The sequence below is a fragment of the Carcharodon carcharias genome, chromosome 3, assembly GCF_017639515.1.
Source record: "Carcharodon carcharias isolate sCarCar2 chromosome 3, sCarCar2.pri, whole genome shotgun sequence".
NCBI classification, from domain to species: Eukaryota; Metazoa; Chordata; class Chondrichthyes; order Lamniformes; family Lamnidae; genus Carcharodon; species Carcharodon carcharias.
In genome coordinates, this window is record NC_054469.1 from 208,008,760 (window position 1) to 208,022,735 (window position 13,976).

The 13,976-nt window shown below is 44.5% G+C and overlaps 1 protein-coding gene across 4 annotated transcripts in view; it reads left to right on the top strand.

The window, feature by feature from the left end:
• zgc:158766 (uncharacterized protein LOC100009641 homolog) overlaps nucleotides 1–13,976 on the top strand; it is a 188,083-nt gene that overhangs the window by 125,710 nt on the left and 48,397 nt on the right. For all 4 annotated transcript variants that reach the window (XM_041184293.1, XM_041184296.1, XM_041184295.1 and 1 more), the window contains exons 6-7: nucleotides 6,508–6,601; nucleotides 13,284–13,370. In XM_041184293.1, coding sequence (XP_041040227.1) covers nucleotides 6,508–6,601; nucleotides 13,284–13,370 — 181 coding nt within the window. The remainder of the gene's footprint in view (nucleotides 1–6,507; nucleotides 6,602–13,283; nucleotides 13,371–13,976) is intronic.

Sequence of the window (13,976 nt, forward strand, 5' to 3'; positions counted from 1 at the left end):
AGGAGAAATGCAGGTGTGCTGGCTCAATCATCCAATGTGAAGATAACATGCAGCTGAATCATACAGATCAGAAGGTTCAGGGTCACTTGTGCCAAAATGGCCATGTAGGAAACATCTGTGAATTGGGTTTATTTCACAACTTCAGAAAACAGAGGTAGCAAAACAAAAAACGAACAAAAACTAAACGTGAATATCAAGAGAGAAAAAGAAATAATGTATTGGATAGTGAATCTTTGACTGGACAATCCTTAACTATTGGGAAACATCAAAGGCCTAGCTTTTCACCAGGATAGAATGGCGAAAATCCTGGAAATGGCCAAAAATTCTAAGGTCAGAATTTTCTGCCTGTCGGGCAGGCGATGAGGGAACGGGTGTGGGAGGACACGGACCCGTTCGGCGCCCCTGATTGGGCCTCGCTGCCATTTTACGTGGACAGGCCAATTAAGGCCCACCCAGCATGATGCGCGCCTGGAAGCGCTGAGCGCTCCTTGTGCAGGCGGAGGGGGGGGGTGTTGCCTGAATCAGGAGTGCGCTCTTTTGCACATGCGTGTGAAAGAGCACAGAAACCTCCTTGAGGCACAGAGGTACCTCAGGGAGATAAGTTTTAAAGTTAAACAGTTTAATAAAGTGGTGAAAATTTTTCTATGACATGTCCCCTCATGTGAAACTGTCACATGAGCTGGGACACGTGCATTAATTTTAATAAAAATTTTAATGAAAATTTAAAGCCATTCATGAAACCACATCCCGCCCGTGGATGAGGTTCCATGAAAAATGTGAAGGCCGCCTGGGCTCTTTGCCTGCCCGCCAACCTTAAGGTTGGACGGGCAGCTCAGTAATTACTTAAGTGGCTTTTTAAATGGCTTTAATAAGCTTTTGACACTTCGGCGGGTGTGCAGCGACTCAGCTGCTTGCCCGCTGACCTGAAAATCTAAATGACGCGCGGTGACATCGGGACGCATGCCTGATGTCACCCCGCATCGTTTCACGCCTCGGCGAGCGGGCCCTGCCCGTGTTCACTGAGCCTAAGATTCTGCCCTAAGTTCTGTCCCTGAACGTGGCATGTTCCATTTTCACAGGGGCCGGAGTGGAGTTGGGCTGAGGTTCACACATGCGTGGCTTATGGGGCAGCTGATCCTTTAAACCACCAGCTGTCTCCACTGAAATGGGATTTTGGTCGGCCAGGAGTGTGAAACCCAGAATTTGCTGATTAGTCCAGATAAGATGTGTCAACTTGGTGGATTCATTTGGATAGCCAGAGTGCCACTTTGGAGAGGTAACATATCCCTTTGGATATGGTCTTGGGACAACTAGGGCAGAATTTTGCCCCTGGCATGTAGGATCGGTAGGGGCGGGCCTGCTGCCCGCGATCGACAGCGCACCACGATTTCCCGCTGGCAGGCCAATTAAGGCTCGCCCAGTATGATACGTGAGTGCCAGCCCTGAGTGCTGCCTGTGCGAGTGGAGGGAGGAGGGAAATCGGACCTAGCACGAGCTTCCTGCATGCGCACAAGAGAGTGCTAAATAGGAGCTGCCTTAGGGAGATGAAGAATATATTGCAAAGATTATTAAACAACAGAAAAATTTAATGAAACATGACCCCTCATGTGACTCTGTCACATGAGCAGGGACTAGTTTTTAATTAAAAATTTAAAAAGTTTTTATTGCATTTGCATTTGATGTTGGAAACCTCATCCCGCCCGTGGATGAGGTTTCCAAAAAGATGCAAAGGCCACTTGGTTTTTTTGCCTGAGCGTCAACCATTAGGTTGAATGGGCAGTGAAAAATTAAGCACAATTGATAACTTAATGGGCTTAATAGGCCTTTTAATTGTCAGGGGGCGCACTGCTGGCTCTGGCGCACGTCCATCGTCCGAACTATTGCGAGACTGCGAGCTGACATCGGCACGCTCAGCCGACATCATCACACGTCATTTGATGCTTGGTCAGGTCGGGTCGGGCGCGCACCCACTAAAAATCCTGCCCCTTGTGTCAAAGCTGGCAAGGAACAGTCAAAGGATATGGGGTGAGCTGGCATGGAGGAGTAAGGGAAAAGGGTGGTGGGTGGGGGCATGGGTTAGCACAAGTTGGCACGAAGTTAGCATAGGGACTGTAAAGAGCCCTGGGGATATAGGGGGCATAGGTGGTATGAGGGGCCATGGAGGAGTGTTTAGGGGCATGTGTTGGCATGGGGGTACGAGGTGAAATGGGGGCATGAGGTGGCATAGGTTGGCATGGACGGGGCACAGGGAGTGTGTGGGAGAGTGAGAGCTGATTTCTGTTTTATTTTTTTTTTATATTTCAACACAGTGCCAGAGCACGGAAACAGGCCTTCCCCCCCCCCAGCCCGCCTCCACACCCGGCAGCCTCGGCACTCGTTCTGGGGGCGGCAGGCCCGACTTCCAATCCAGCCCACCCCCTCAGAACGAAAACCTGATCTGCAGTGTCAGGTTGGCAGAGCCGGGAAATCTTCTGTCTCTGCGCGCCAGACCGAGAGTGAAAACCCGGGCCAAGATGCTTTCATGGATATTTGAGTCTTTTTGCTGTGAAGTTTGTACAAAGGCAAATCTGTGTTTGACAAACCTAACTTTGGCTTCCACAAGTGAAGCTAGTAATAAACTAACTGGTCAGCTTGAAGGCTTATTGCCTGTACTTCAGCGCACAGTTATCACCATCACCTTGAAGAGCAAGGGCAGCAGGTACACGGGAAAACCATCACCCCCAAATTCCCCTCCAAGGCGTACACCATTCCAACTTGGATATATGTGGCCAATCATTCACTGTCGATGCATCAAAATTCTGAAACTTCCTATCTGACAGCACTAGGGGAAGGAAGCACTATCACTATGACAGACTGCAGCTGTTCAAGAAGATGGCCCATCATGAGCTTTTCAAGGCCAATTAGAGAGTGCAATAAATGCCGGCCTTATCAGCGATGCGCACATCCTGAAAAATGTATTAACTGGTTGTGAGCATTGTAAATCTGAAGAAATAAATCTATTGCCGATATATTTTGCAGGTATTTTTTGTATATAGTATTTCATCCATTTAGAGATTCCTTTGCCTGGGAAATAGCCTCAACAATTTGGAGATCAAGGGGCGGAGGCATTTCAGTCTTCACAAAAAGCAATGTACAACCTGAGAACAGCAAACAAGCAGAACAAATAAACTTCCAGTAACCACACAGAGATGGATATCATTGATTCAGTTCACTCAACAAATGCTCTCAAACAAAAATGTATTTGTGTGTGTGTATGTGAATGTATGTATGTCTATATGTATGTGTGTATGTATGTATGTCTATATGTACGTGTGTGTGTGTGTGTGTGTGTGTGTTTTCTTTACAGCCCTTGCAAGCACTTTCTGACATTAAATAAGATTTTCCTGCAAAACTTGGCACAGTCAGTTCAGGATGTGTGTAGTTAGTCAGATATTTTACTGTAGACCATGAGGGAAAATGTATGCAGCACAAAGAGATTTTCAATTCCTCTTTTCTATTCGGTCAGCATAAATTGCTGTGCACATAATCCGTGCTGACACTTCAGTGCAGAACTGAAGGAGTGTGCTAGGGTTGGCGTCTTTTGGATGAGACAGCAAACCGAGGCCCTGCCTGTCCACCCAGGTGAACAATAAAGATCCAGGGCACTATTCTCCTGGGGCCTTGGCCAATACTTACCTCCCAAACAATATCACTAAAACAACTGTTTAGCTGGGCGTTTATCGCAGTGCTGTTTGTGGAATCTTGTGCACAAATTGGCTGCTGGGTTTCTTGCCTGACAACGGTGACTACACTTCAAAAAGTACTTCATTGGTTGTGAAGTACTTTGGATGTCCTGGGGTTGACACATGAAGTATGGCTCCCTATATAAAAAAAGTGGAGGGAACTGGACACGTGCCCTCAGCAAGTGGGCCTTCACGAGAGGAGAAGTGGGAAGTAATACACTATTGGGCCTTGGAAAAACACAATCATGAACTGAATTGACCTGTAATATTTTATCCATGTTATCTACACTATTATTTATTGAATCCAACAGTGTGTTAGACAGCTCGCAAAATTCGCATTGAAGAGAGTGAACCTTATGATGGATCATAAAATGCAATATGTGATTGGTTCTTAATGATCCGAAACATGTGGGTGGATAACTTTGCCCACTGACATATGGCATTATTTCTGCTAGCTTCTATTTTAACCTGCTATTCTGAGCAGGTAGCAAGGACACCTACCTCATGTCAACGGGATCCTTCTTTAAATGTGCAGGTCAGGATCCCATGATGTTATTGGTACCTGGCTGCAATTTTAATTATTGATCCGAGCAATTTTATTTGTGACTTCCTGCCCAGTGAAGGCAAAGCAGTGGGGCTGGAAGAAGCCCAAAAAAGTAATTTTATGTTCATTCCAGGCGAATGAGGAGTATTCCCCCTTAGCCCCACAAAGAGTGTTCATTTGCCCTCCAGCCTGGCCTAACCACCACCCTACTCTCCTCACTGCCAATCATGATACCGTCCTGGTAGCCCTACCCCTCGACTGGTTTGAGTGCCAGAGCATCATTCTGCCTCCTGACATTCTGCCCAGGCAACTGCTGGCAACTGACTGAGGACATGTAGGTGTGTGAACAGACCTCACATTGATGAGTTAAGAGGGAATGTTTTGCATTTGACCCCTTCTCTCCCCTTGTTCCTGGTTAACATTAGAGCTTTAATGCCCCAAGAGTAATGAGGGATGGCAAATAATTGCAGTCTTGGCAGGATCACCTACTTCCCCCGAACAAATGTGAAAATTAATCCAGTGATCCCATGAAAGAAAAATAATATTTGACACCTTTCGTAATTGGAAACTAAAGCCTCATAATAAGTAGTTAAAATTGCAAAGCATGGTCCCATAATTAATGAGAATGGAATTTGATTGGGCAGCTTTTAAAAGATTTATGGGTGATATTGCTGGAGTGGCAAGTGTTAATATATTGTAAGGTGATAACATGGTGATATCAATTAATTTTATGGTCAATCAACCAACAGCAGATCATGAGCCTGAACCATAGTCAAAGCATAGCAGAGCTTGTTTGGAAATGTGCAGGAAGTTCTGCAGTAACCTTTATTTGGTTTCCATGTGTTGTCATCACAGTTCTGACCTTTACCAGTAGCAGAGAATAAACAACAAGGTTCTTCCGTTTTTGAAAGATTTGCCTTAGGCGCTTGTTTTATTAGTCATCTTTCCCTACACTGAAATATGCCAATAGCCTCACTCAGAGTTGTAAAGTGTCAGCATTTTAGTGGAAGCTATGTCTCTTCTCATAGCTCCATTCAGCTCACGGAGCTGCTATGCTATAACAGTTTGATGGAGACATTCGTACAGCAGTATACCAGACAAACAAACCCCACCCCGCAGCCTCCTCCACCACCACACCCCCCAACCTCAGTTCCTGCTACCTTTCACAATAAGCAATGCGAATCAAACTGTTTCTTGTCACACATCCATCAGGTTTTGTACAACAACAGTTGGAATAGATAAACATAGTTTTAATCCAAGGTCTGATATGCTGAGGGATTTATTAATGTAGTAGAAGCCGATTCAAGAGTAACTTTCAAAAGAGCCTTGGATAAACACTTGAAAAGGAAAGATTTGGATAGCTCTCTAAAAGAGCTGGCACCAGCACACATCAATGACCCTTTTTGTGTGTCTGTGACTCTTTATTTACTAAGGTTGAAAAATTCACCCAACCTCCCCTTTTCTCTAAGAGTCAGTGGCTTATGTTCTGTTTCCATGGCACTACGGCTGCATGGTTCAATGACACTTGCGCGAATATGTTGCCTAAGAGACCATTCTTCATGCCTTGATCTCGGCTGTAAGTTTCGACAGATGACTTGGCTGTCACATCTTCATCTAATCTCCATACATGCACCCCTCCCAGCCAAGTACCAGGTTAACTCCCCACTTTCAGGCAGTTTAATCGGAGGCTACAGTCAATCTGTTGCAACAGGAGTAAAACCAATGGTTGGCAATCCGCCTGGAAGTCAAGGGGTAATTTTACCTATTATCCCCAAGTGGGAAACGAGTGACAGTGAATTGACTGCCCACTTTACACCCCACGATTGAAGTCAACAGAAAAGAGATTTGAGTGAGGTATAAAATGGGCTCCTGAAACCCTTAGCACCTGCTTTCGGATTGCGGACAAAAGTTATAATTACCCCTAGATTGACCAATGCAACATGAAACCCTACCCTGGGATAGAATCTCCTCCAAAAAATTCAGACAAACTCACTCTCTGAAGAGGGCAAGTTATCAAAGATATGTCAATGTTAGAGATGGGTGTGCAATGCTCCAACCTAACAACTCCCAGGCCACCAGGGGGACACAGAAACAGAACGGTAACAACACAAGTGACAAACACATCCTCATCTGAAAAATAAGATTCGGAGGAAATTAAATAAAAGTACAGACTGAAATGTGAAATTGACTGAATTTAAACTGAGCTTAACTTCTTTGAATTGCGTAACCTGTTTATTGCAGGAAGGAAGTGCGTGAGCTTGGTCTGACCATATTAGTGGACGCTCGCAGATGTCCTCCTACTCTGACCCTCTTCAAAGCTTTTATTGCACTGCAGGTAAGACATCAGTAAGAATCTGACAGGAACAGGAAATGATCATCCATTCCTTGCTAACAATGTCAAGTTGTAACTGGGCCCTTTATAGTAAAGTACCAGTGCGAGTTGATTTTTCACTCTGAATTAACATCGTCTAATTAATTTTGAGTTATTCTATTTACATGTTATCTCGTTTATCGATAGGTTGCAATCTTTACCAATTTCTCTCCTATTCTCTGATAGAATTGTTTCTATGAAACATAGGAAAAGCTAGACAAGAAAAGACCAAAGGCTAAGGTCTGTCTAGTTTGCTTTCTACTATCCTGGTAGGCGCATGATACAACAAGAATGGAGTTGTTGACTAATCATGACAATAAATTTCTATAAATTAGTTTACGACAGACCAAGACATGAGGTGAGACAAATCCCAGTGTTAGGAAAGCTTTGGGAACCATAGACCCAAAGATATGTGTTCCTCCTGAACACCCAACAAATTACTCATTTCTGTATCGCAACATATACTTTCTGACAGAAGTCGATCTTATAATGAGCTGGATGTTATCTTTCCAAATCGGGCACGCATTCCCCCCCTTTCCCCACCTCCTCTGCCCCTATGCTGACAAAAAATTAGGCACGATGACATTTCGGCAAAACGACATCATCTCGCCACTCTCCCAAATTATGGAAGGGGAGTAGGTGCTGAAATCTGTAGCCTGCTGCCATTTTGAAATCACTAATTAACAAGCTACTAACCTTGTTAACAAACGAATTGTCCGCAATTTGTCATTGTCCGCTGCATTTTTTGGTCGTCAGACAAGGAAGTGTTTTGACGCCAGTTACAACAAGGGTGATAGGAAAGGCCTGCTACTGAGACCATGGTTGAATGTACCAGCACCCTCTCCTGTGTGTGGTGGGGTGGGGGGCGGGGGAGGGTGGGGTGTGGCAGTGTCTGCATGTTTGATTAATGACGATTTAAAAAATCTTTTTTGAGCCTTCAATACAAAATAAAGATAGATTCTGAGAGCATGGGGGCCTTTTAATTCTAGCCATGGCCGGCTTCTTGTTCGTGGTATTACCCCTCTGCTGCAAGTCCTGGCCTACGGTGCCGATTGGGTGCAGTACCCCCACCGCTTTACTCCTATAATTGACCTCCTTCCTGCTGGACAGCCACTAATTGGCCATCCGATGTTTAATTGGATGAGTAGAGGTGGCAGGAGTGAGGGGAGCACTCAGTCTCCATTCCACCTCTCTCACTGCACCGAGAAATGTAAAACCTGCCCAATGTTTCTGGAGATTATTTTCTATTGTGTGCAAGTGCATGTCGTTCCTCTGGTCCTACTGTTCTGGACAAGGTGAAGCAGATCATCATTATCTCATCATATGGGTTCCAATCCCTCACCAAAGGGTGTGTGCGCTTTCATAATTGGTGTTAATGGCTTACTGGCCTATCTAAGATGGGGCAACCAAGCTCAGTCTCCATCTTGTTCTCATTAGACTTAATAGCAGGGATCCTCAAGAAACCTATTTGACCTCCTTTCCACGTTCTAGAGTGCAAAAGTGTTGAATTACGGGACTACTAAACCACAGACCTGGCTTAAAAATCGAGAGAAAAAGTGTACTGGTAATTATGTAGGGACGTCAGACATACATTAAAAGGAAAACATGTTAACAATGAGACCACACATTGAAAACTGTTCCTTCCACATCTCAGCAAAATATCTGAAGATACTGCTTGTCTTATTATGAAAGTGGAATTTTTATATGATCACTTTTCAAATGGGTGTTTATATAAAATCCAGTAACTTTAAAGCAGAAGCAACCAACCAAGGCCGGAAGCAATTACTTTCGGCCCTTGATGTTTGAATATGGTTGTGTTAAGTGTAGGTGAAGAGGAGAGAGTTGTAGCCTAAGGTTGTCACCAAAATTTATTTTTGAAATTTCGCTGTTCTCAATTTGTAACCTTTGACAGTGTGTGTGTGTGGTATTTGATCTTACCCTCTTGTTTCTTTTTCGCTTCTTGTGTCTAGTCTCATATCTCTGTGTTGCTCATGTGCATTTATTATTATTTTTTTATAATCCCAGACTCACTCTTGTTTATCTTTTGGTGCATTCTTCATCTGACCCATCATGCTCTTTGTCCTTTCCCTCTCTCCTGATCTTACTCGAGTTAATTTATTTGTGCATTGGAAACTGGGACCTGGAGCTCCCTCTGATGGCGGAGTTGGTAAACACGTGTAGTATTTGAAAGGTCCCAGGTTTGATTCCTGGGCTTTTAAATGAGTTCGGGGTCCAGATTGGAGATGGTTGGGCCCCCAGTTTGGCATCACCAGCCTCCACGCTGGGTTGCTGCCACTATCCTGACCCAGGCCTAATTGAATGAAGGTGGCTTGGGGTCAAATCAACTGCCTGCCAATTGAGGCCAATGAAATTTAATTACCCTCGCCAACTGGAATTTTGTGTCGGCGGTGCAGGCAGACAACGTTGGCCTGAATCACGTCCAGACCAACGTGTTGGGCTCAGGACAGGATGGGGCCCTGATGGATTACACGAGGATCCCCACCCAATGGACCTATAATGGCTGTCAGTCCAAAGCTGCAGCTGCTGGCCGTCCCCTGGAGAGGTTGCTCCTCCAGGATCTTAGCCAGGCAACTGTGCGTTAATTTTTTAAAGAATAAAAAGAAACTTACCCTCGCTTGTCCCTCACAGTCTCCATCTTTAAATCAGCTGCTTCAACCTCAGCTAGAGGGGCTGCCAATTACTGAGTGCTGGAGTGCCTTCTGTCGGCCCTCCATCGCTGGGAGCCCACCCACTGCCCCGAGTGCATTTGAAAATGCCCGCGGCACACTTAAAGCACAGTGTGTGGGGCTGGGACCCAGAACTAACTGAACCCCTAATTGAAAGTCCAGCCCCGGGTCTATGTGAGCTAGCTCACTTCAGTTAGTGAAAGCATGTTCGGGGATGGGTGGGCAGCAGGAGGGACTATGAGGGTAATGTCCGCTTTTGGCATGTGGAGAAAAACTAGGAGTTCCAGTTACACACTCAGCCTGATTTTTCATCCAGCTGACCTCACCATCCAAGGAGTACCTCTCCACCCCAGCACCCCTTCCACCTATCTGCCAACGTCGGATGAGCACTGGATCAGGCTCGAATGCACGACTGAGTGTCCCTCGCTCACTGTTGTGAATAGCTGTGTAGGCCAGGTACTGGAGGGAGAATCAAGGATGAAATGGAATCCTAAAAACATAAGCACCTCCCCCTTACCCTGAGTATAGTATGGGACCTCATTGATCCATACTATTATTGATAGTAAAAACTGGAAGTTTGACTTAGCCAGGTCCCATTTCTGATTCGTGTTCTACATGCACAGTCTACAGAATTAAAACTATGAGGAAGGGAGTACATTAATTGAAACCATGTTGAATTGGGATTCAAATTATCTCTGTATATCATAGTCAGATGCAATAGATATTAGTGCAGAACTGTAAGCATCCACGTGATTACTTCACTATAACTCTCTGCCACTTTGGGAGTTTGCACATGCACAGGATGATGTGGAAACCCGGAGGTTCCTGGTGGTAATACTGCACTCCTTCAGAGGGTCCACTGTTGAAGTTCCCATAAACTGCAACCTCCATTGCAATCTTGACTAGATAAAAATTTCCCACTTCTACTCTGCTAGCCTCACTGTAAAACACTTGTAAAAAAAATGTCACCTTATTGAATGAGGTGAAACTGGGCTTTTAATAAACGACTGAGTTCATAATTATTACTAAACACACTCACTGGCCTTGAAAAGCTAAGTTTATATTTGTGGAATTTCTCCATAACGTTTAAAAAAATCCACGGGCAGGATTTTGCCCTTGTCGGGCGGGCTCGGTAGGGGTGGGTGGGGGCAGTTGGGAAGCCAACCGCCACTCCCAATTGGGGTCGGACCGTGATCTCACGCTGGTGGGCCGATTAAGGCCCACCCAGCGTGAAACACGAGTGGCAGCGCTCAGCGCTGCCTGTGTGGGCGGGGGAGGAGGGCAAGCAGGGAACTTTGTGCATGCGCGCAAGTGAGCGCTTGAAAATCTGCCTCGGGGAGGTGGAGGGTTTTAAAAATTACAAATAAAGATTTTTTAAATGTTATAAAACATGTCCCCTCCTGTGACTCTGTCACCTGAATAGGGACATTAGATAAATGACATTTTAAAAATTTTACTTTATTTTTATCTGATGTTGGAAACCTCAACCCGCCCGTGGATGAGGTTTCCAAAAAAAAAAATGCAAAGGCCCCTTGGCCTTTTCGCCTGCCCGCCAACCATAAGGTTGGACCGGCAGCGAAAAATTTAAGTTAATTGACACTTTAATGGCCTTAATAGGCCTTTTAATTGTCGTCGGCTGCGCTGCCGATTCCCACGCACAAGCGTGCCGACCGAGCTATCGTGCGACTGCGCATTGGCGTTGGGACGCTTGCCCAACATCATCGCAAATTATCTCACACTCGAGTGGGTCGGGCGTGTGTCTGCTCGCCCGCCCGCAGAGGTGAAAATTCTGCCCCATATTTTCTTAAATACAAACATTTTTGAAAAGTTTGGTTATCTTCATTTTAGCTTCTACCTTAATCCAAATACAGTAAATTATTTGTTATCTGAAAATGTAAACTGAAAGCGAAGGGATTGAGTGGTTTTATCTTCTCGGTTTGCTGTCTGTGAAAATACTTCACTGTGATTGGCTTCTTATCTGCTCACTGACGTCACTGTCAGATTTTAACTGTCATTGGGAAAAGAAAGAAAAACCATCCATAGAGATCACTGGATCTTAGCGGGCAGCTTTCATCGTGGTCTGCAGCTTTGCCACAGGCTGCAAAATCTGAGCTGTTACATAAATGTACCATGCATTTACTGTTTGGTGCAACGTTTATATTTCAAAGTAGGAAACCCGGAGTCCACTGTACTCTTTAATGAGCTCTTTTTTTTGGCTAGCAATTACTGGAATACTTTATTATTACTTCAATAATTATATGGCCATGGTCATGTCAAAGTTTCCTCCTTAAAAAGAAGGTGGGATCTTTAACCAAATTGGGTTCGGTTATAAGTTGCACAGTTCACAGATTAGTTTGATATGCTCAAACAATCTCACTTCACAAATCAGTCTTTGAAATTAACTATAATTTATGGTAATTGCAAGAGCTCCACCCCGCCACTAGATTGGGGGTCAAGGGGCCAAGATGAAAAGGAATTAGGAAAATCACAGGAGTAGTGAGAGTTGGTTTCCCCTCACCTATCCCCTCTCAAACCTTCAGACAGATGCAGTATCTCTGCAATTGTGAATAGCATAGATCACCCAGAGTCGAGGCCTCTCTCTGGAGCAGGCCTGTCCACAGCAGAGCCTTAGATGGGAACAAAGGTGAGAACAAGAGGGCAGCTTCTGCTTGCCTGACAGGCTTCTGGTGCATGCCGCACTACTGACTTTTTGGTGTGCCCTGTTAACGCTAGTGTGGGACATGAGGGCTGGGAATTCCAGATTTCCCTCTTGTGCTGTCATGCCCACCCTGCCAATAGCCTTATTTGCATTGAATGCTGTGCGAGGCCTAGAAAGAATCATCAAAGTTGGATGAAAAAACAGGGTGGGAGCACAGCCACTGGGAATTCATTGGGTGAATAAACTAAGTTAGGCCAAATGGTCTTCCTCATCTGTAACTACCTTTACATTTTACAAAGTGCTAGGAATTATTGGGCAGTGTGGTGGAAATCCAGGCTTGATGCCTTCACTGCTTCTCCTCTTTTTAACATCTGGAATTTTTGTGTGCTCAAAAAAAATGAACTTGCATTTATATAGCGCCCTTCATAACTTCAGGTCATCTCAAAACAAATTACAACTAGTGAAGTACTTTTTGAAGTGTATCACTGCTATAATGTTGATAACATGATGGGCCAATTTGCACATAGCAACCCCCACACACGGCAATGTGATAATTGACCAGATAATCTGTTATAATGATGTTGGTTGTTTGGCTGGGACACAGGGAGCAGTCCTGCCTCTCTTGATGCCATGGGATCTTTTATGTCTACCTGAGAGGCTGATGGTTTAACATTTCATTCAAAAGGTAGCATCTTTCTGACAATGCTATGCTCCTTCAGTGCTGCATTGAAAGAAATAAAGACTTGCATTACTATTTGCCCTTACACAACAACAGAATGTATTACAGCCAATGAAGTACTTTTGAAGTGTAGTCACCTGTAATGTAGGAAATGCAGCGGCCAATGTGCACACAAACAACAATGTGATATGACCTGATAATCTGTTCTTGTGTTGTTGATTGAGAGATAAATATTGGCCTAGACTGGGGATAAGTCTTCTGCTCTTCTTCAGAATAGTGTCATGGGATTTTTTACATCCACCTGAGAGAATTGACCCGACCTCGATTTAACATCTAAAAGATGACACCTCTGACAATACACTTTCTCAGTCCTGCACTGGAGTGATTTTTGTGCTCACATCCTAGAGTGGGACTTGAACCCATAACTTTTTGACTCAGGCAAGATTGCTACCAATTGAGCAACTGGAGTGTCAGCCTTGACCTCGAGGCACAGCAGTTAGGAAAATCGGCTCTGTGATGTTTAGGTTGGATAATTGAACAATGTGATATCAATTGCCTTTAGTACTTGATGTGTCCTTGCTTTTAATTATACAGCTGAATTATCTTTCTGACTGTTTACAGGTTACCATTCCAAATGCTATTAACTCAGTCTTGGTTTTAGTGGAAAGGGATTCTACATTTCGACCTGAAAGGGACCCACTTGTTCAGGTAAATCAGATTTTCAGTGAGGTGGCAGGATGAAGTTGCAGGTTGCAGTTGTGATGTTACAATTGAGTTGGCAACACAGTTGGGATATTTCTGTGAAGCTAGGAAGTAGCAACAAACCTACCTGACTCAACCAAAACTCTGTCGCTTGTATTATAATTCACACCAAGTCCTGTTCACCCATCATGCTCCCTGGCCTACATTGCCCTCTGGGCCAGCAATGTCTCAAAGTCAAAATTCTCATCCTTGTGTTCAAAACCCTTCATGGTCTCGCTCCTCCCTATCTCTTTAACATCCTCCAACCCTACAACATACAAGGTCCCTGTGTTTCTCCAATTCTGGCCTCTTGCGCAGCCCTGATTTTCTTCACGCTTGGCAGCTCGGTCTTCAACTGTGAAATTTTGGCTGATGACCCCCCTGTGATCTGCTGTTGGATGTTTTATTGCATTAAAGGTGCTGTACAAATGCAAGCTGTTGTTGTGCAGTGATACTTCTTGCACACATTGCATTAGTTGAACCTGTGTTATCTTATCTACCTCCCATTGTTCCATTTAATTCTGGATTAACCTTTTCCAAACTATTTTCTACCTGATACACCAATCAATATCA